At 38.7% G+C, this 23,439-nt stretch overlaps 2 protein-coding genes across 4 annotated transcripts in view; both read right to left on the reverse strand.

Annotated features, from left to right (window-relative positions):
* Positions 1-2,939: 2,939 nt before the first annotated feature.
* On the reverse strand, positions 2,940-11,910 carry gtf2a1 (general transcription factor IIA, 1). 2 transcript variants are annotated; one of them, XM_040124430.1, is made up of 10 exons: positions 11,671-11,910; positions 9,830-9,931; positions 9,225-9,441; positions 8,795-8,859; positions 7,458-7,533; positions 7,119-7,243; positions 6,400-6,501; positions 5,701-6,003; positions 5,147-5,236; positions 2,940-4,362 (listed from the first exon to the last, which is right to left on the reverse strand). In XM_040124430.1, exons 1-10 carry the CDS (start codon positions 11,698-11,700, stop codon positions 4,255-4,257), a joined length of 1,218 nt encoding a protein of 405 aa, XP_039980364.1. In that variant the 5' UTR covers positions 11,701-11,910; the 3' UTR covers positions 2,940-4,254. The 2 variants fall into 2 exon arrangements, with proteins under 2 accessions (XP_039980364.1, XP_039980365.1); XM_040124431.1 differs by lacking the exon at positions 11,671-11,910 and adding an exon at positions 10,418-10,578.
* A 2,929-nt stretch (positions 11,911-14,839) lies between these two features.
* Positions 14,840-23,439, reverse strand: part of ches1 (checkpoint suppressor 1) — a 64,006-nt gene continuing 55,406 nt past the window's right edge. For both annotated transcript variants that reach the window (XM_040125661.1, XM_040125662.1), the window contains 2 exons: positions 19,908-20,016; positions 14,840-18,752 (listed from right to left, as the gene is read on the reverse strand). In XM_040125661.1, coding sequence (XP_039981595.1) covers positions 18,197-18,752; positions 19,908-20,016 — 665 coding nt within the window. In that variant the 3' untranslated portion in view covers positions 14,840-18,196. The remainder of the gene's footprint in view (positions 18,753-19,907; positions 20,017-23,439) is intronic.

Raw genomic sequence — 23,439 nt, forward strand, 5'->3', positions numbered from 1 at the left:
TGTCATTCCTCACGTTATTCCATGGGCACGTAGACATGGATGGTCCTCTTGAAGAGTCAAGTTCCTCTCTCTCACAGAAAACTCTTTAATGACTACTAGAGTGAACAGGGACATTTGTCCCTGTGTTGTTTTGCAAGAGGTTTCACTCACCACACAAAAAAAACGGAACAAGTTTTATTTTATTTTTTTTACTTTTTTACTATATTTTATTAGACTTGTATTTCACAGTGACATACAGGTGACCCATGCATGATCCATGTCCATGTAGTAAATGAAGACTTCCAGTGTGTAAGTCACCCGTTAATTAATTTGGCAGGTGCAAAATATTGTTCTTGCTACCTATCTAATTTTTTCAAAATCTTGCCACAATTCGCTCAAAACGAATTGTGGCAAAAGTGTTTAAAGCTGTTATGAATGACCCCGCTCGAATGTGGGCTGAAAAGCTGGCTTTCATATAGAAAGGAATTAACCATGATAATTGGTGATAGTAAATGATCATAAATGTGGGGATAATGACACAGTTTTACACATTCTTTCCTCCTAGGTATTCAGAATGTTATACTTAATTGTACGCAAAAATTGGCAGAGGTAATTGTATGAAGAACAAAACAAAAAGCTTGAGAGAGAAGTAACCTGCTTACTTTCTCATCTCGACATCACCTGCTCAGCTCAGTAGAAATGGATAGAAAAAATCTTTGGGACAAAGAGCTTCACATTTTCTGAGACTATGGTAAACTCAACATGGCACAGCCTACAGGCCTGGCTACTACATTGCAATGAAGCCAGCAAACTATTTTAGCATGCAGCTGATTGGCAGTTATTGTCAGTTAGTCGGTAAGCAGAGATAGCTTTAGAGTCTAAGCTAGACATCCCCAGGGCCTCTTTATAAATCTCATTTGCCAGCAACTCAGACTCTTATGTCTGAGTGCCCAGGAGTAGCAAGAGGGCCCACTTCATCAGAAGCAGCCAGGGATACATTCTTCCTCCACTAGGTCTTTTCAGGGCTGAATAAGTCTTTGTGAAGTGTGATATATTGTAAAAGTGACAGCCTGCCTCAAATCCATTTACAATCAAGGGCAAAAATCTCCATGTAGTTTCTGATTCGGCTATAATCCCAGACAGCACCACACCTTTATCTCATAATTACCCGCAAGGAAATACACAGGGATTGTATGAGTTTGGTTAAGAATTAGAGGAAAGGGAGGGAGAACACCAATACTGTGCAAACCCTGACAGCCATCTAGACGCTGGATTATACAGCTAGAAAAGCGGAATTGAAGACTGGCTGGGGCAGATTCTGGGTCTCACGTGCATGTCAGATAAGTTGTTGCAGGGAGGTGATTCCATTCAGGGGTACTTGTACTTCAGGGGGTACCTATGTAGTTGCCATAGGATATCTGGAAAGATTAAAGCAGCTAGCATTGGAAATAGTTAGCTAAAAGTAATGGAAAAAATTGTTAACGTTAGGTTAAAGTAATGGAAATAATTAAATGTAAAAGATAGATGGTTGAAACGTCCAGCCTCTGCCACTTAAGTTGTGGTAGTACAACTGCAAACTTGACCAAACTAACTGAAACGATTCAATGTGTGAAAAGAATGTAGTAACAATATCCACTGACTTCCAATATCAACAGTGTTAAATAACATCCAGTTTAAAATCAGTTCATAAGAACATATTTGAAACATGAATGGTGGTATTGTTGAAAGGGTACAGGAGTTCATCTGATAGAGCTATGGGGTGCATCTAACAAAAAAGGATGACAGCCACTGTAGTAAGGCAATGTAGCAAGTGCTTGAATACTATTGGATTTGAATAAAAAAGGCTGACAGATTCATTCAACTGATTAAAATTAGGGTTGGAAAAAGCAAGAGACACTTCCTTTGTTTTGCAACAGACAACTTATTCAAAACACAACCTTCTGAGTTCTGTTCCAAACTTGATTTAATTTAAAAAAAATGTAATGAATAATATGAACAGCACATTTCCTTAATTATCAGAAATGCAAACACCAAAACAATTAGAATGTGGATAATACATTTTTAATAAACATCTTTTTCACAAACTCATCCATCATTTGTGAATACTGGAGCTGAAATAAAGTTCAATGGAAAGACGCAACATCCAACAATACAGAGATTGAAATAAAATAACTGAGTTAGTTTGATTTTTTTTTTAAATAACCATGGAGAGCTACTGGATGCTGTTTTCTGAAAGCCTAGATCTCTCAGGGTAATGTTTTCCTTGAAACAGTGCTCTACATGAAATGTGTTGGAAAGCTCTCCCTTAGCACATTTATATGTTATTAACAGATGGTAATGAGCCATTAAGTGTCTATTTAAAAATTAGTCTTTTTTTTTTGGGACACTTCATATTCAGTGTCCATATAACAAAGTAGATGCAATTATTTTTAGTCAGTGGGAAAAATTATAAATTAATTTTATTCCATTTGAATCACGTATGCTAAATATGTAAGAACATTTTTATTTTTCACTTCTTGGTTCTACATCAATTACTATATCAGTGTTTCCTTGGTGTTAGTGTGGTTTCTTTAAAAACTTTTTACTTTATAGAGCTGACCAACAACCAAATCGACCCAAAAGTCAAAAAACACATATTTTATTTCAAATTGCTGCAACAGGGGCACTAAAAACAAACTGCAGAGAAACACACGGGCCCCGAGTTAAACTCACTTTGATAGAAAATATTCTCATTTTAAAAATTATGAATAAAATGAAAGCACAGGAGAACATCTGGTAGACAAAATGATTTTGAACACAGCATTATGTAACTTTGTCCAGCCAACAGAAAAAAAGGAACACTTATTAGATTATAAGAGCACAGTTTGGTGTGGCTTTCCAACCTTTTCAAAAAATAGAGCATTTCATGAACTTTCAAGAATAAATAGAAAAAAAAAAAAAAAAAAAAAACAGGACACCACCCTGCCCCACCAAAAAAGAAAAAAGAAAAAAAAAGGAAAAGAATTTTTTTTACTGTTTTAACTGATATTTTGAGAGGTGCGCAAGAAAAATAAACTTATACATTTCTGAAGAAAAGCAGTGACAACACACAAATTATCATACACACTTGAACACTCACCACGTCTGTGTAGTCAGTCACCGTCTCTCCCTCACTCTCTCCCTCACACACTCACACACACACACACACACACACACACACACACACACACACACACACACACACACACACACACACACACACACAGACAACTGGAGAAAACAGAGCGCGTTGTGGTTATTGATTAACTTGGCTTACTGATTTCACTACACATAAACTGACAGTGCAATTTTCTGACGGCTGCAAAGAACTAAAATAAAAGCAAAGAAGACACATCAACAGGAAAAACTTGCAGACATTTTGTACAATTCTTAAATGAATTCAGTGTTGGATCTGTTCCTCCTTTCATTGTTACGTTTTGAGTTAAAGATGGAATGAAGCTCCAGAGAAGCAAATGAGGAAAATAACAGTATTTTTGAATTCAGCATTCCCTAGAAGATTACAAAAAAAAATTCATTTATGCAACTATTAGTTATTTTGAGATAAATGTAATTTTACTTTCTTTGTTTTAACCCTTCATCAAACATATTTAAAAAATGTTTAAAACAATAACAGGTTGTTAACTACATAAAACACTCTGGAGCACCATTTTCATAAAAATGATTTGAGACAGAATTACGATCCAAGAACAAAAATGAGAAGCCAAAAGTGGATTCTGGCCTTTCTAAAGGCAGCGATCTTGACTGGTGGCACTAAGTTTGGACTTAAATGTAGACACGAGTCAATCCAGTCAACCGACTACAGTGCATTATGAAGGTGTTTCTCATCTACTGGGTTATAATGAATGACCTCTGACCTCCTGTGACAGGGGAGGTCACGTCTCCCTGGTCCACTACACCTGTATGATGTGAAATGCTTACTTTCCAAAGTATGTAAATTCTTTCAGGAAAAAGGTAGAGAAGCCTGGAAGAGGAAGAAAAAAAAATGGAACTATGCTCTGTTCACAGGCTTTCCCTTCCCCTGTAGGTTTCTCATCCCGCAAGGCTAGTCGAGTATTTTTGACGACACCCAGGTTTTACAGTACCCTCACAGTCCTTTGGGTTTGTCAGAGTTCTCAAAGACTCAGAAGCAGTTTCCTGAAATGAATCCAGTCACAGGATATGGAAGGATATTGAAGTGTCTGTTAACTGGATAGAAGGAGTTACAGAGTTCCTGCTCTTGTTTTTTTTCCCCCTACTTCACCATTCGGCATCCCCAATGGCTTTGGAGAAGACATAGTCCCTCCCATTCAGATTCATGATCCCGTCCTTCAGGTGGAATTTCCATTTGTTCTTACTTCTGTGAATCTAGGGAGTAGAGTGAAGGAAATGAATGTTGTAGACACCAAGGACAGATGGACACTGTTTCAGCTGACAGTGGACACAGGATTTAATGCCTTTAGCCCATGCAGACAGAATGCTCAGCAGGACACATACACTGATATTAACCAGCGCTGTCCTATAGTTCTTTATTAGCACTGAATTAGCAACATATAGTATAATAATACACTTGATACTGGCCATCAAGGCAAAAAGGTGCATCAAGCAAAGAAAAAATCTAATATCCAACAGTAAACTTTGACACAATAAAGGATTGTAAATATCTCTATTTACCTTTTCGAAGTAAATTTAAAAAAAGAAAGGAGATGGAAATCACCATGAAATAAACAATTAAACAATTTAAGAAGCATTTAGCAATTGCTCATTCTTTAGTTTGCAACAGCCTTTACACTGGAATTTCATAATAGGGACAAAATCTCTCTGACAATATGTTTTCTTAAGCTGAAATTAAATCAATGTTTTAATTATGTCTTTTTTTCTATTATGGTATGGGTTTCATTCATATTTTCTCCCTGGTTATCGCCAGAAATATTATTGCCTCAAACTTTTTTTTTTTTTTTTTATTTATACTTTGTGTTCATGTTGATATGGAACAAACTGAGTTAGCAATGTCAAAAGCCAGCATGCTCTAATTAAAATTTTATATTAAAAGATAGAAAGGAATGAGAAATAAGGCATCTCTGTATTTACACCCACAGGTTGATTGGGTTTTATTGCCCTGTAATCTCTCATAGAATAGATAATTTCTTACCTTGTCATATTGGCACACCACCACATTCTCAGTATCAAACAGTTCCTGGTCTTCCTCATCACTGACATCATCACCACTGTTCAGTGACTCCTGATAAAAAAACAAAACCAACAAGTTGAACAATAGATGAGGTGGAAAAGACTTTAAAAATGGCATCTAGTCTATACAACATTAAACCACATCTGTGGTGACTTGACCCACCCTGTTGATTTTGTTGAAGGGAGACTTGCTAGTGAATGACCCATATTTATTATCTGATGATAAGACAATATCATTATATGACATAATTTTATTTATCACAAGAGTACAACGTGGAATATTCTGAATTTGACAAGTTTATCTTACTTTTATCAAACTGTCACACTAAAAGAAATGCATGTGACAAATACATTTATTTTGTATCAGCTGCTTTCTGAAGTCCTCATTCCAAGTCATTAATGAAACCAATCATTTCAAACTATTTTAACAAAATCTGACAACAAAATTGTAGCATTGATTTTGGGTCTTCCATTTAATTTTTCAAAGACATTTGAAAGATTTCCTCTTGTGCCTACCTCCTCCACCTGCCCGTCTTCTCCCCCATCCTTGTCCTTCTCCTCCTCGTCATCTTCATCATACTCCTCCTCCTCATCCTCATCCTCTTCTGATGAGGTGTCTCCAGTTCCATCCACCTGCAGCATCATGGGAGGCTGCTGCGCCTGAGGCTGGGGTTGAGCCTGGGGCTGGGCTTGCTGCTGGGCCTGGGGCTGCGGTGGGGCCTGTGTTGCAGCTGCAACCTGGGCCTGCTGAACCTGCTGGACCTGAGCTGCTGTTGCAGCCTGACCAGGCTGCGGTGCCATAGCTGCTGCCTGCATGACCTAATGGGAAAAGGGGACCAAGGAAAGAAAACAAGGTCAATATGATGCTGGACTAGCTTTAATGTGTGATTGTCATTAGTCTAATTAGCTATCCAGAGTTCAGAGAACAGCATATATACAGAATTATAAATTTGGAAAAATAACACCAACTTATGCCAAGCTTCTGGTAAGTTTAGAACCGAGCTTTGTCTGTGCTAACTACAGAAGAATAATTCAGACCCAAAGTAATCCCAAACTTGAATACACTTAATTAATTAACCATCTATATTGTGACAAGATTAAAATGTTGTAAAATATGGTGGGAATGCAGCACAGTATGTTAGAAAAAATATAACTGCATTGCAAACTTCCAGATAATATAATAATCAGTCATAAAGGAATTGGAGAAGTGCTGACCTGTGTATTGCCTTGGACTTTGTTTGAAGCTAAGACAATCTGCTGTGGTTGGATGATGACTCCTGTTTGCTGGGGCAGGCCTCCCTGCAGAGGAGCCAGAACCTTGACACAAAGTAAACAGAAAGAGCCCACATTTTATAGAGGCTCTCAGATTAATATTTGTAAATAGTCTTGTTTTTGGATTTTTCTAGGGGAACTACATCTGAAACTATCATAAGCAATGCTAAATCGCAATTGATGTATTGTAATTTTCAAGGAGTAGTACTGTTCTGTTGAAAGTCAGAGTACTACTTGATGTATTAAATTAAATTTAAATATTGCTGGTTCATTTGGAGATTTAATGGATAGTAGGGTCATACTTTTTCTTTAGGGAAAAGAGGTGAGCAGACATCCCTCCTTATTTCCCAGAATCATTTCATGTTTTTCATGGCATTTCTTTTCCCATATTTCCAAAAGGTGGTTCTTCAACTGCTTCAACACCAGAGGACCCACAACTATGCAGCTAAACAGACTGATTTAATGTAATGTGTCATGGGCAGATTTATGGACTGATTAGGCACAGGATGAAAATTATTATATACTTTAAGTTGTTAATTGCCATTTTGAAGACCACAGATAAACAAGGTACATGCAACAGTGTGGCACTTCCCGCCAGCTTTATTTTTCATTTTTCTCCTTTTAACAAAGGTAGATGTTCCTACCTGTGTGATTGGGCATACCTGTTGTATGACTGGTGCCTGCACGCCACCAGGTTGCATCTGCTGCTGCAAGAGGATCTGCTGCTGGGGCTGCTGGATGATGTACTGAGCCCCATTGGGAGCACGGACAACCTGCAGGATCTGACCTGAGAGACCACAAAACAGGAAGAGAGATGAGTGCATGGATGTCTGGCAGTAGACAAGGGAATTAGGAGCAGTCAGTGCATAACATTTGGAGCAAGTCTGAGTAAAGGATATCTATGATTTAACTTAATATGACTATTCAGGAGCATTTTGTCGTGGGGAAATAAAACCTGACAAAAGACATAATATGCAGAAATGCTTGTGTGAGTGTTTTACCTTGGCTGGTGATGAGCTGTTGGTATGGGGTGACCCCTGTGGGCAAAGCAAGCGTTGCTGCAGTAGCTGCTGCACTCTAGAGGAGAAAAGGGGAACACACATACAGGAGTGACAATTAAAGCAGTGAGGAAAACTCACTCATACATACAAAAGCAGCAGTTGGCCCTGAAGCAAAATAATACATCTGACTAAATATATCTGGCCTAAAGAATTGGATTCAACAATGTGGAAATCAAGACTGTTTAAGTTTTATGGCTGTCAATTTAGAAATGCTCCAGAGAGCTATTAAAAATACACACCAGGTACACAGACACGGGTATTTATGACTTTAGTGTGAAGTACATTTCTCTAGAGAAATTTTAATATTTATGAAATACAGTTAGTAACCTCCTAACAATTAAAGTGCTAATACTCATAGTCCCTTGTCTGATGTGATAAAAGCAACATTTACATATTTGCATTCATTCATTCTTCTAGGTTTGATAGTTAAAGGTTAAAAATTTGAAAGTGAAGCTTAAAAACTGTGTTTTAGAATTGAGAGAGAAAACATGGTTTACTACAATAGCACAGATGCAAGCCTTGACATTAGCAGATGGCTTGCTGAACAGAAGTGTTGTTGAGAGGTGCCAGTACAAGAAGGAAGGAAAGTGTTAACTTTGTTGTGAAATTAAAACTGATGAAGGAAAAGGTGTTTTGCCATGCGTGTGAGAGGCTGTATTATTCTTGGCTTATTCAAGATATTCAACAGCTCTCCAAAAGCCCTTCCTCTCTTCTACTCTCTTTCTGCCCCTCCATCTGTCTGTTACTAGACCAGTCATCCTGCTCTGGGGAAAAGGCCTGCAGAGACACAAAGATCCTTTGCCGTCTTCTTTTTGGCGGGCTACTCAGTTTGGAGTTTGGAGTGGAAAAAACTCGTAATAACTTTGTGTTCCTCTCAATAAAATTATATGAAACTAACAGAATGCTTGTAAGTTTATGAGACTGAAGTATGAGACTGGCATGCAACAAATTTTGCATTATTTCAGAGGCAAAATGGCATGTCTCTGAACAAAAAGAAGCGCTGCACTTATCTTTGATCAGCATAGTGTGTGCAGGTAGACCAGCTGAATATACGGAAAATCCTGCAGTCTTGTTCACTTCCCATCAAAAATATTTACCTGCAACTTGTCAGCAAGGTCTTATGACTGGTTATAGGTTATAGTCTTTGGTTTACTTCCACTGTTATACTAGTTATACTGTTATACTACTCTGTAGCACTTTTTTTTTTTTGAGGAATGCACGATAACTGCTCCCACTGTTTTTCTAATAGTTAATCAATATGCTCATAATCTACTTACCATCCCTGTTGCACTCATGTGCTGTAGAATCTTGGAATCCTGAACAATGACTTGCTGCTGGGGAGCTGTGGAGAGAAATGTGTCATACCATAACTTGCCCAGAAACTACCGATTATATTCTAAAAATAGAAAAAGAAACTGAATTCAAAGAGCAAAAAATTATGTAAAAAGTCAGTGAATAATCATTTGGTTGCAACATTTAATGTACTACTGACCCGTAAAATCTAAGTTATACATTATGAATTTATTGCTTAATATCAATTTCTGTCAAGAACCTCTTAAATAGAGGATTTTTTCTTGTGCAAGGTAGATAAAGCTGTATATGACTTTCAGACACATTTTTGTGATGTGTAGAAATGGCATTCACAGAGGTTACATGCATTTGTTTCTAGTTATTTTAACCAGCGCGGTGGGGCTGGTGCTGACCAACCTTGCTGCTGCTGGGGGGGCAGGATGACTTGCTGGGCCTGTGCTGGCTGGGTCACCTGCTGGACCTGTTGGACCTGTTGGACCTGTTGGACCTGCTGGACCTGCTGGACCTGCTGGACCTGCTGGACCTGCTGCTGCTGAGCGACCTGCATGGCTGCCTGCTCCTCAGTATGGAAGCCCTCCACTGCCTTGGACTGCAACAGTTTATTCTCCCAAAGCTGAAGAATCGGGCAGGAGAAAAAGTGGCAGAAGAGCATCATTTGTCAGGAGGCTGTCTTTGACTCAGAGTGTTGTGAAAGCAAGATTATTACTTTTCAGACAATGAGCAGTAAGTTGTTGCTGTAGATTTTTTTGGAGTTGGTTTAATATTATTGTTCAAACAACACCTTCCCCCCTTTAAATAATTCTGTGATACTTTTATTAAGAAAATGGTTCCATCCAGGGTACTAAACACACATACTTTATACTGTCCGGGAGAAGCTTCAAACCAGCTATTTCCCACACCTTTCTGAAGCAGAAGATTAGACACATCTCACCACACTTCAGCACTAGTGATTTTTCTTCTATAGTGGTTTTACACAGAAAAGTAATGCTGAGGACAGTCACCGTTTTCAGCTCCAGAAGCACTTGCTCATCCACTCCCTCATCCAGGAACAGCTCGCGCACCTCGTTGATCACATCCTCAATCACAGACTTATATAGTTTAGGCTATGAGGACCGGAAAGAAAACACATTTTCACATTACCACGTTTGCTGCAAAAGACTCTTAAACTTTGTATTAAAATACAAGATATATCTGGTATGATCAATGTTTACCAATTGTGTCCTACTTTTATAGAAAAGATGGTGTCTGGTATTCATAAATATGTTTAATAGGAACACTTCAGCTTCACTGTAACACCAGAAAAATATATGTATAGCACCCAATGAGAGGTGCAAACAATACATTCAATTTTCCCTTGCCAAAAAGCATAAATGTCTATAATATGGAAATATCTGGTGTGTAGCTCAACTCTGTAACTGGTCCACTGCAATATAATCTCTGGGATTTAACTGTAACGCACGAACAGCATTGCGTGGGTTCATACACTAATCCATACGAACCAGGTCTATATGTGTCACAACCAACAAGGTATACAGTATGTTCCTCGGGATACCGTGACATGCATGGTGCATACAACAACAAATGCATACCGTTTAAGAGTCTACAACAGCACAACAATGGCATTTCAGCACCAGAAGAAAGCGGTACAAAGTAAACCTAAAATCAACACACACGGAGGCCACCGCACTGCGTTCACTGAACTGTCCCCCGTGTCCGTAGCACGGCCAACGGTCTCTCTTTCCCTCCCCCTCTGCCTGTCTGCTCTCCACTATTTAAAGCACAGTCTGGTGTTTATATGTAGAGCCGGTGACGTAGCGTCGAGTAGCACCTTCCCATCCCGGCCAGTCTATATTAGAGAGCCAATATGGCTGTATAAAACCAGGCAGCGGAAAGGAGGAGGACCAGAACCGGAGAGAGGGGAGACGTGGAAGCCATTTTACGGAGCGGCAAACTGTGTGCTCGACAGCCTCATACTTTCAACGTTATGTTGCAGAATGTGAAGGATATTTTCGGTGTATTATCTTATGAGTACTCAGATTTGACTAAGCAATATGGCCTTGTCGGTATTGTGCAGGACAAGTTTGACATGAAATGGGTAGAAGTGGTGGTTTGGGACGGCTAACCTGCCTTCTAGGCGTGGAATGGTGGACAATGATGAGGCATTTGAGCGTTGACGACTTTCGACTAAGGACACTTTAATTTTTCAAAACATAACCTTAATTCATTCGCAGTGGATGATGGCGAGGTGCTTTGCGTACATTTGTATTTCATAAAGTATGCAAAATAAACTACTTATCTTACATTTACCACTGGACCTTTTATCACCCACTCATCGACAAAAGCAATGCTTTGACTTATAACTAAAGTATCAGCACAAACATTAAATACCAATAATCCGTATTTATCCTTAACGTTACTTTTGATTTCAGAAGCCTCTGAGACACTTATGAACCAACTAACGGCCAACTCATGAAATCTTCAACCTGACAAACAGCCCATAACTTACAATTGCATTTTCATTACTAAACCCGAACTTCTACACCATTTCACTTATTTTCTTATTTTTAACGAAATAACACGTTACTGCTTCTCTTGCGTTAGCCACTGCTCCTATCAAATGACTTTATCTGAAAAAAAAAAAAAAAAAAAAAAACTAGTTTCGAAAAACTGATTAAAATGGCCGATTGACTGAACTAAGGTCATTTTTATTTTGACAAAACAGTGAAGTGTTTGTTAAAACAGATTCATTTTACTGCAATAAATAAAACCAACTCGTTGACAGCTTTCCATTAACTTTACCCCCATTTTCCCCCGCTGACAGTCCTTAGAGATTGATCCTTACCACTGGGTTCGAGTTAGCCGAGCTCGCCATTATACGCGTAGTGTAAAAACCACACGGAAATAGGCGATAAATAGTGCCAAAAATTACGAAAAACGAATTAAAACAACTGGGAACGATATTTTAAAACAGCCGGCATCACTTTTGTAAATAAAACACAGTTTTAACGGTCTTATTTACAATCCCGGGCTGCGACTCCCCAGCCGTCCTCCTTCCGTCGTTGTTCTGCTTTATATACTGAGCGATGGAGCTGCGAGTGCGCGAGACATAGGGCAGGGTCAAGCTGAATATAGCGCGAGATTTCGTGCGGAGCATGATGACTAATCACTACAGATGGTGCTGGGAAATGTAGTTAAATGTTATAATTGGTAAATAAAAATGCACAGATCACATTAGCTTTATAATGCTCAGTACTTTTGGTATTTGAATTAGGCCGATTGTAAAGATTAGGACCAGGACCCATATAAGGAATTAATTACAACATTCCAGGAGCCATACTTTCCATACATTGGTAGTTAATTGTTGATATTACATTTCTGTAACAATTAATTAATCAAATAAATATGTCAGCATAAATTTAAGCTTTATTTTAGGTATTCAGTGCAAATCTAATGAAAATATGACCTGTCTAATTTTTTCCCCGTTAATTATACAGCACATTTAGGTAGCCTAGCTTTCTGTTTTCTAATTCTTAAATGAAAAGGTTCTAATTCAAACTTTGTTCCCATCCTTTTCACAATTGCCTTTTTAAGTACTACAGTGATTTTGTTTTCTGTACTACAAACATTTTAAATGAGGTATTTGGGTTTTAACATAGTTATTGTCAATGATCATACTTGAAAAGTTCAAAAAGCCATTGTAACTCTATAGTACTGACCAGTGCCAGAATAAATGAGTACAATTTTCCAGGTACTGTGCTTAAGTAAAGTTTTAAGTTACTTGTACTTTACTGTAATATTTCTATTTTCTGTTACTTCTACTCCACTACATTTCTACAGGGAGATATTATATTTTTTATCCCACTACATTGTCTGACAGCTGTAGTTACTAGTTACTTTGCAGATTAAAATTTTACATACAGAACATGACTAGATATAAAATATCTTACATTTTTATAGATAAACTTCAGTATAGACAGTATATAAAGTAGTAAAAATGAGCACAGCCAAGACAAACTACAACATTTAAATGCTTCTTATACTGTACAATTAGGCATCAATGCTAATAATTTAATTACATTAGTAGATTATATTTCTCATTGTGAATGCAGAACTTATACTTGTAATGCAGTACTTTTGCACTGGTGTATTAGTACTTTTACTCAAGTAAATAATTTTTCCACCAATTGGTGCTTACTTTGACACAGTATGGATGTGTATGATGCCCTGAGCAACTTGTTTTACAACTGTTTTACACTGATTGGTTTGATGGGAGTAACTGTAATGAAAACTTAATTTCAACCACTGACAGGCTGTAACAGCTTCATGACTGGTTTGATTTTGAAAAACTTAGAAGGGACAAATTAAGACCCAAAGTTTAGGCGTCTGCCTCCTGAAGGAGTTGTCATTGGAACATGAAGATTTTTATGCCAATAATTTCAGTCCTATTCATATTAAATTTCTACAATACTGTATAACAGGTACCTTTGTTTATGAGTCAAGAGCACTTTTCATGTGGTACCAGTATGCTACCACTAGAGTTTGATCACACTACATCCCAGAGCTCCAGAAAACAAGCTCTCCATTTCCAATTCCATGATACACACACACTCACACACACACACACACACACACACACACACACACACACACACACACACACACACACACACATGCACACACACACACACACACACACACACACACACACACACACACACACACACACACACACACACACACACACAATCTATTCACTGTGTGCAGCACACAACTATTTTAAATGTAATTCAATAAAGGGGGATTGAAGTGAATTTTGGATGAGCCATCTATATAGGTCTTGTCTGCTTAATCAAAAACACACCTGCCCTGACTACCCAGGGGAAAATTTTCAAAAACAATAAAGCTTTGCAATAAATGAGAACTGACAAGAGAACGTTACCTTCACTTCTGTCTCCATGGAAACTTGCCTTGCTGGTCATTCTGTGGATATGGATGACATAGACCAGGGAACACACAGCTCTCTGTGCATCAATCCACTTAGCACTTCAGTGTGCCTCCTTTACAATGGAATGTCACAAAAACTGATTTCATTACATTTATTTCACTGAGATGAAATCAAAGGCCTACCTGACACTGATGAGGATATGCTTTTGCATTCACTTGTAATCTATTTCTTTGAAAAAAAAAAAGTGTTGTGAAAAAGATGGTTTGAGACTTGTGTCCAGTAGATGCTTCTCAAACTATGTGATGTGATCAGACATACAGCTATGTTATCCAAGGCATGTTGCCTCTATCTTTAAGTCTCTCTTTCTGTTACTGATTAGCATGATGCCCTCTAAAGATCTAGAGAAGGCACACTTTTTTCTACACCCTTTTTCTTTGCTGTAGTTGCATAGCAACAGAGGAGCTGCTAGCTCCAGTTGTGTTTGTGGTGGGAGCACGCTGCACAGGGAAGCACTGGCTCAAGATTAAGCCTTTCTCGGCTTCAATTATGAATGGGCGTCCACTGCCACACGGCTCCAAAATGGTACCACTCAGATTGATAAGACACTGAGGAACTCTTTGGTATACTTACCTCTTTTACTTCTTTCGACTTTAATGAGAAGTATTGAATTTAAATGATTAGAGGAAGTAAATGAATAATTAACTGGCGGAAGAGGCATGGTTATGATAAGACCCTTGTTGATGGGAATATGTGAGGTGAATTATTGAGGTCATTCTTGAAAGCAAATCAAAAAGGATAACTCACACAACCAGTAAATGGGAGTTAGTGTATGTTGCATTTTGAAGTGGTGATAAGGAGGGAGATAAGAAGGGTGATAATTTTAGACTTTACAGGAAAATGGTTACTTTTGATGTAATCATATACTGCTTTTGTTAGACCATATGAACTGCCAACCAGTAATGTTGTTATTAATACAAATATCTACCAATGACTTTGGCACCATTCTTTATTATTTTTTTCTTGTTTGATCCAAGCCCATCAGAAGAACAGCCAAAGGAATCGTCTGCAACTTGTATTTTTTATTATTGCAACCAACTGGAAGACAATACATCACATAAACATCATTGTAGTTTTTTCAGAAAATGGAAAACAAAATAAAACAACATTTATATATTTTTTGCCACGGTATTGGACAATGTTGATATTTACATGTAGTTATGAAATGGGTCTTGAAATCATTCTTTGGCAATATGATTGCACAATAAGAAGAGAATTTAACATTTACTGAAAAAAACACCTGGGCGTACTCTGCATCACATCTCACAGATCAATAACAGTTTTGCATCCTGACATCTCTAACCTATGGCTTTCCAATATTCAGCTCAGACAGTAACCAAAAATAATGGCAGTATTGTAGATAATTTTGTCAGAGAAAAAACAAAACAGAAAATGAAAATGCTCATAAAAATATCAATGAATAAAAAATGGAAGCTATATCTTTGAGAGCGTTTCACTTTATGTTTGGCAGGTTTGAAAGAAACACTTGTTTTAGGGGCTTTTCAGGCAGTGAAGTATATTTCCTTTTCTTTAAAATGTCCCAGGTATATTTTATGTGTTGCTGTTTTTCCAGGACTTGTAGATCAGGAGTTCATCTTTCCTGCATGTAACTGAGTGAGTCAGAGGAAAAAAGGTGGTTGCTAGAGCAACACATTCTCCCTTCGACATGCCTCTTGCCAGTGGATTGTTACTGCAAATACAGCAGAGTGCTTGACCTAGGCCACGGGAGCACTAAGACAGATATCAGACAAGAGACAGATGGTACACAACAAGAACACTGAAAGTGTCTCCTTTTAGCCATTTTATATGTCGGCATGGATACCATACAAATTGCGAAGCCAGTGATGCATGCTACAGGTGGCAAAAGACTGTACCTGTGGATGGGACATGCATTTGTTTGCCTGTTTGGCTCACTGACGATCTCTCAGTGTCTATTCAGCTTAAACAAAACCTTGTGTGACTCTGCTGCTACAACCAAACCCAGCCTATGTTTTCTCCTAAAAAGCTGCTTTGAAATACACTGCATCTCTGCAGGTGAGGGAAAATTAATACTTTAATGAATTGCTTTTTAGCAAAAGCATGCCGAATAATGGCAGAGCAGTATCTATATCACTTCTGATGCAAAGAATGTCAAAGCTCACTACTGCCCTTGTGAGTTTTAGTGAAATGAGTGTCAATGTTAAGTGAGATACACATACATGTTGCAGAGTGGAAAAATATAAAAACATTAACCTCTGATCTCCAGATTGGGCTCTTGAGATAAATATGTGATAGACTGTATACAAGCTTTACATCCACAATGGCAAGTAATATCTTTAATCAAAGGGTTAACAATACTGTATGTAAATTAGAAAACAATTTTTTTTTTGTGTAATTTATGCCATTTGCTACATTCCTCTTTCTTTTCAATTCAACTCATAAGTAGACTTTTTGGAGATATGAGGTTCTTTCAGGACACCTACAAAGTTTCCCATGCCCATCTGATCCATACATTTACACTGAACAATGCTGATGGAAAATAAGGACACACGTACATTTACACACAGGAGAGAAAAAAACCCAATACTGTTATAAATAAAGACAGGTAACGTTCTGTCAAAACATGTCAGAGACATGACAACAGTGGTACTTAGGGCAGGCAGGCAGGCAGGCACAATGTTAAAGGGTGTGTGTTCCTGGGCACACAAACTGACACACTCTACAGATGTGTTCTGAAATAACACTAGGGTTAACACTGAACACCTAAAAATCACTGTACAGGCAGAAGAAGACGGAAGCCCACCCCTAAGAGGTGATTCATCTGGCCTACGTAGCCTGAACCCAAAGCCCAGAGGTGGCACCCTTGGGCCTCTAATTGCAGAGTGATCTCCCACGTTCCTCCCTGAAGACGTGTCTTTGAAAGCCCGCTCAGAAAAATAGAACACAAAAGATTCAACGAAAAAAAAACAAACAAACAAACAAACAAACAAAAAAAATCCCAATATAATCACGGGTATAAGAATTGGCGGCAAAACTTTTTTTCTTTCCTCTAGGATTAAGGTTTATATGAAAATAAGTCATGCTTCATGCTAAATACATTGTTTATCTTACATGATCTTTGAATAAAAAAGATTTGCTTTTTATCTTATTTACAAGCACCCATGCAATATAACTGAGAAAGTCCTGCAGGTCAAATTGCTTCAATTAAGAAAGGAAAAAAATAAAATATTTTCTAACCTTTTTACAGAGTTGTCCACACGGGACAAATTGCTTATATCTTTATGAGGGTAGAGTGAGGGTAAACAGACACAAACAGAAATCTAAACCCACAGTTTATGTATATAGTTCTCTGACATTGTCAAATGAATAGGAAGGTGTGGTAGCTACTGGTAGCTACAATATTTATACCAGGTGTCTACGTCTATGGACAGAAGTACTGGGGAAGTTTTAGGGACGTTTACATTATGCAACAACAACAACAAAATGAAGGAGATATTGCCTCAGACCCGGCACACTATCCATCTCTATGGTGATAAACATGACCTGACATTTTTTTTTTAATTTTAATATATCTATTCTTAAATACTATGAGTGCTCTTGAAATAAACCATGTCTTTACGCATGATGCTTTTATTATAAGTGGCGTAAAATAATCTTAAGTGCATGAATATATATCACATTGGGTTTTACAATTATTTTGACACTCATGGTCGTTCTCTCTAGCTCTTCTTTACTACTATGCCTTCTTTTTTTTTTTCAGCTGTCGTATCGGCTACATGCAGCAACCTGGTCGCTTATCTTTGGCACAGTCTCACATTTGTGCTCGTGGATGTAGGAGAGTGATGCTAGTGAGCGGCCGAGAGAGCTCTAAGTCTTGTTAAATAGGCTTGTCTCGCCGGCTCTACCGTCTTTGCTGGCATCACTGCAAGATTGCTACAGATTCACATAGAAACAAACAGGTAAGACAAACAGCCATCTTCTGTTCATGTACTGTACGCTATTCAGTGTGATTCAATTTAATTGTGTTCAACTTATTTAAATCAGTGACAAAACATGCTTTTTTTTATGGCTTTCATCCCCTTTTAAACAACAAAAACAACAAAGACAAATGAGAAATACCCATTGATGTTAGTGTTGCTGAACATGTAGGAAAACATAGATTTTTGATATTGCCACAAATAAGTAGGATTCACCTAATGCCCTGCAGATAGATAGGGGAGATGAGAATTGTCCATTGAGACTAATGCTGTAGTAACATTACCTGTTGACCTATTTGTGTATTGTATAAGTGTCTGTCTGTTACTGTGTGTGTGTGTGTGTGTGTGCTTTGAACTGTATACCGTCTGTGTATGTTTGCATGACTATGTACTTGTTCTATGTGTGTGTCTTAGTTTCTCAGGGCCTCTTTCTGCTCCTTCTGGCCCTTGGCGGTGCGGTTTGTGATGTTGTTGAGGCAGGCTCTGACCCCTGCAAGGTGGAGCAGTGACCCTGCTGCCTCCTTCATCTCCTCGTCGTCGCTTTCTGGCGGCTTCTCCACTGCCGCCGCACGCCGCTTCTTCAGCGGCAGTGTGTCGCTAATACCCCTTGCACGGTTTTTGGTCCAGGGCAAACTGCTTCCTGCCAGAGTCCCAGTTCCCGCCCCCGAACTACGTCTCTGTCCGCGCAGGGGCTGCTGGGAAATGTAGGTAGCGGCGGCAGTTGTGACGTGAGAATCCAGTGGGATCTCCCGGGGCTCGGGTTTGACGTCTGATTGGATCTCCACAGCGATGATGTCATCGTCATCCAGGGGGGAGGAAAGGGCTGCGACCTGGGAGGAGCACAGCCTGCTGGGGGATTTGGCGGTGCTGTAAGTGTGATCATCCTGGAGGTCCTCGCTGCAGGGCGGAGGAGAGTAGCGGGATGGGCTGTCCTGTCCTCGGTTTAGATAATCTCCCAGGGATGATCTGTATGAAGCGAGGACACAAAGCGGGAGAGAATATTGTTACTCCTGTTGTCAAACTGCCAGCCTGGTGGTCTGCTTGCCTGTATACTCCTCACTCCACTGAAGCTACTCCAGTATGCTCTGCATTTGGCTGGAAAGCAAAAAAGTTCATCTGATAATCTATCACCCTCAAATAGCCCCCTTGGGCCTGATATGCATATTTCTCAGGTCAGTTTAAAACCTTGTATCTCCAAAAGTCAGCCTTTCCTTCAGAAATGAGCAGACTCATTTTCAGATTGCCACCTATGCATTTTTCAAAGAGATACAGTGCATTTTGAGCAGCTCTCGGGCACCCTAAGGTTGTGGAACTTGCTCAGCACATAAAGGGCCTTCAAAGATCTAAAATCAGAACACCACAGAGTGACGATTCTGCAGCAAAGTCGTTTAACCACTGTCCACTATATATAAGCGTATACATTATATTGTAACACATATTTTGCTCTATTAGTCTGGAGACACTTCTTTCTGTAAGGCATTAAAGGACAGGGGTGTATTCAGACAACCAATAAATCAAAAGGAGCTTCAGCAGTGTGCCCTGTCCCCTGGACATTTCCCCCTTCAGAATGAAAGGGTTAGCATATCAATATCTTATAAGAAAAACATGCACACCTTACAGTGATCAAATATTCACTGCATACCTTTAGTGAGCCTTTGGGTATGTTTAATTCATCATGCGGTGCAGACCATCATATTCTTATGCTCCTATGATGGATGTGCATGTCCATGCATGCTTCGAATGTTTTTTGAATCACGACACCTCTCCCACTAATAAACCTGTTTGTGTGTGTGCGTGTGTGCGCGCGTGTGTGTTTATGTGTGTGTATGTGAGATACTGTTGTATAAACACAACTGGAGAAAATGTTCTGCCTAGCGGGGAATTTGTGAATGTTTCTGATTTTTGAACACAATAAAGTAATTATGTAAACTATCGGTGGAAAATTTCAGTGCGATGGCTGGTTTGTGTAGCTTTATTTTGAGTTTGTTTGGAGGCTACTGTATGTGTATACTTGGGTGAGGGCGTGTCTGTGTATGTCTGCGAGGGAATGTGTTTGAGCAGGGAAAGCCCTTACTGACATTAATCATGTGGTTGAGGGAAACAGCAGCAAAGTTTACCCACCTTATTGCCGAGGTTCTGCTCCCCACAGGACTTACAGGTAGGGGTCTGATCACAGGGAAGAGGGTCTGGCTCCTGACGCGGGCGCCATTTTGGATCACACCACGAGGAACTAAAAGAGACAGCAGAAAATACAGAGACTTATATGAGTTATAACCACAGATCCATGCCTTATTATTTCATTATTTTAATGTTAACCCTGAGGACTGAAGAAAACGCACAGGAAGCTTCTCCAAATCTGCTTGGACCTCGATGAGACCCTGGAGAAGCTCAGTGAGCATTCACTGACTGTCTGAGGATGGCAACATGGCAATATTGATGAGCAAGGCAAGGTTACAATGAGTGGGAAAAGCGTCACAAATGAGTTAAGGCGGCTGCAAGTCATTCAGTTACCAATAACCACTGGGCTTGGCTAAATCCCTCCTGTATGATGCTGTGGGATGAACAGCAGGCGGCTGGAGCTTAAAGGGCGATACCACAGACTTTAAAATTTGAGAGTATTAATACATTTGTCGTGTTTAAAGCTCAGTTAAATACTCATTAAAAATACTTTATTTTTTAAGGCAATCGACATACAGTACTTCAAATTCACAAATCAAACAAGGCTTTGGAAATGTTTTATGTATTTATTAAAACTCGGTCGGTTTACTAATCTTAGATGTAGGGCTGTGACTCAAAATTATTTTATCAATTAATCATCCAAAAAATGTCAGAAAACAGTTAAAAAATGCTCATCACAATTTCCATAATCCAAAATGGGCATTTACAAATTGGTTATTTTTCAGACCAAGAGTCTGAAATCGGGCTGACCTGATTGCCTCAAAACTTCAACCGTTGCCATGGTAATGGACGTCCAAATCAGTATTCAAATGCTGCATTTTTAAAAAAAAAAATATTATTATATAATGCATTACCACAAAAATCCCAAATAGCCCATGAAGTAAGAAATAGTATTCCAATATTATTGATTATGCATCCACATGCGTCACAGCACTTATCTAACGTTAACATCTCTGACATTGGGACAGAGACATTTGACTACGTGATAGACTTACAAGTTACAACTATGCTAGCAAGATGGCAAAAAAAATCAAGCGTCTGGAAAAACTTCCAAATTGAATGCAAGATATGCTAAACTGGCATATCACATATATACAATGAGTTTGGCAAATCTCCTGAAAACTGTAAGTAACTGTAGCATTTTGCTCAAAACATTACCTAAACAGTTAATCAATTATGAAAATATTTGCCAACTATTAATTTTCTCCCAAAAAATTGTTTTACCTCTACTTAAATGCATAATTTCCTTCTATCTCTACTAGTGGCACTTTGACTTCAAGGTGACCTAGAGATTTTTTAGAAATTCACACATCTGTCTTCATCATGTCCCACAGTTTACTGTGAAGTAAAAAGTTCAAGGAACCCTCATTTGACCTCCAAGATAGGTATGTGTTGAGACGCAGATGCAGACAAGGGTTCAGAAAAAATGTTAAAAGATTCAAAGTTTCCAAAATCACAGTCATCAATAAGTGGAAGAAGTTTCGACCTACCAAGGCTCTGGTCAACAGTAACCAGGCAGGAAGGGCCTTGTGACACCTGGCTATCACCTGGTGTCACTATAATGCAGCACAATGTTGCCATTATATAAATGGCACCAAATGCATAAAACTCCTCAAAGAAAATAATACAGAATGGGGCAAAGATTCACCTTTCAGCAACACAACACCCTGAACTTCACTAAATAGACTGGCTTAGAAACAAAGCCCTGAACGTCTTCGAGTGGCCCACTCAAAGCCTGAACTTGAAGCCATTTGAAAATCTATGGGGAGACCTGACGATAATAGGTTACTAATGCTCCTGATACAATCTGACATCTTGCAGATGCAAGGCTTAAAGCTGCCATTACAGGTTATACATATTGCAGTGATATTCAGTTTTTGATTTTTAATACATCTGCAGTTAAGTAATCTATAATATTTTGGGAAATAAACTAATGAGAATTACGCTAGATGAGAAAACTGATACAACTCTCTGTCTGTACGCTAAATACGGAGCTAGGATTAGATTAGTTTAGCAATAAGACTGTAAACACGGACAAAATGTGTTGTTTTTACACTTTGTTTTTTGTACAGATTAAACAAGCCAGATGCTACAAGTTCATTAGTGAGCTTTAGAGGTGCTGATAGGTGCATTATGTTTCCTTCAGACAGAGCCAGGCTAACTGCTTCCCCTGTTTCCAGTCTTTATGCTTACCTCAGCTAACTGGCTACTAGCTGTAAGACAAGAGAGGTATCAATCTTTTCATCTATTTCTCAGCAAGAAAGTAAATAAGCACATTTCCCCAAATTTCAAACTTTTTAAAATTTTATTTCTGACTTGGTTCTACTTATGCCATTATGAATGAGGTTGTAGAAGTTAAAGAGAAAAAAAAAGAAGAGAGAAAAGAGTTAAACTTGTAATGAGAAAAGAGTTATGAGTTATGAGTTATGAGAAAAGAGTTAAACTTCTGATGCCATCAAGATGTAAAATTAACCTACTTGACAGAGAATTAATTTAAAAAGATGGTTCAGTTTCCAGTGTGTCCGGGGAGACACTGGAACATTTTCTGGTTCAGAACCAACATTGGTTCAGAATGACAACCAAGTTAGAATTAAAACAAACATTCAGAACCTCCAAATAAAACTTTGTTTCTTATGCAGCTTCAGACTTTCCATCAAGGTCAAACTCTTGTCATACTTGTGAAAAGACCTGACCATTTTCACAAATACTGAATAGATTGTCACAGACCAGAAGGAAGAGCTATGTAAATGCTTTCAACACAATAAGAGCAGTAAATTTATATCTAGAGTTTATATACTCTCTTCTGTTCTCTTAAAGAAGAAGTGCAGGTTCGAATAGAGAAGGGAAGAGAAGCGAAAGGAAGGGAAGGGAAGGGAAGACAAGGGAAGAGAAGAGAAGAGAAAAGAAGAGAAGAGAAGTGAAGTGTGTGTGTACATGTCAGCCAACAGCTCTCATTACTCAGGGCTGGCTGCTCACCACAGCCATCCCAGTTCACTAAAACAGCTGTCATTTTCGTCTCTAGGGTCAGTTTGCATTTCACGAATAATGACCTGCTGTTTGCTTTGTCTGTTGCAGAAGCATTTGTTAAGGTGTAAATGCTAAAAACATTTTGCGGCAGCATCAATATACTGCAGTTGAAGCTTTTTTTGCTTTTAAATCTTAGTCAATACAATAAAAATTATGATTGATGCTATGAGGAAAAATGTAATTTGCCCCAGGAACCACAGACTCATTAAAACATGCAAATTGTCAAGACGAGGCCCCCCAGAAAGCAATCCCACAACGTATATCTGGTTCATGCTGTAACACACAAAGATGAATTATGATAGATCTGTTTGTCGTTTGTCATTGTTGGTGTGTTTCTGTGGCCTTTCCCTGGCCGGCTGTGTCCACAGTAATCTTATTGACTCCAGTTAGTGTGGCTCTGCCCCTGATATCTCCAGCTCTGCTCTCCATAACCTTATAAGTAAGTCCC

This window comes from Xiphias gladius, chromosome 4, assembly GCF_016859285.1.
Source record: "Xiphias gladius isolate SHS-SW01 ecotype Sanya breed wild chromosome 4, ASM1685928v1, whole genome shotgun sequence".
NCBI classification, from domain to species: domain Eukaryota; kingdom Metazoa; phylum Chordata; class Actinopteri; order Istiophoriformes; family Xiphiidae; genus Xiphias; species Xiphias gladius.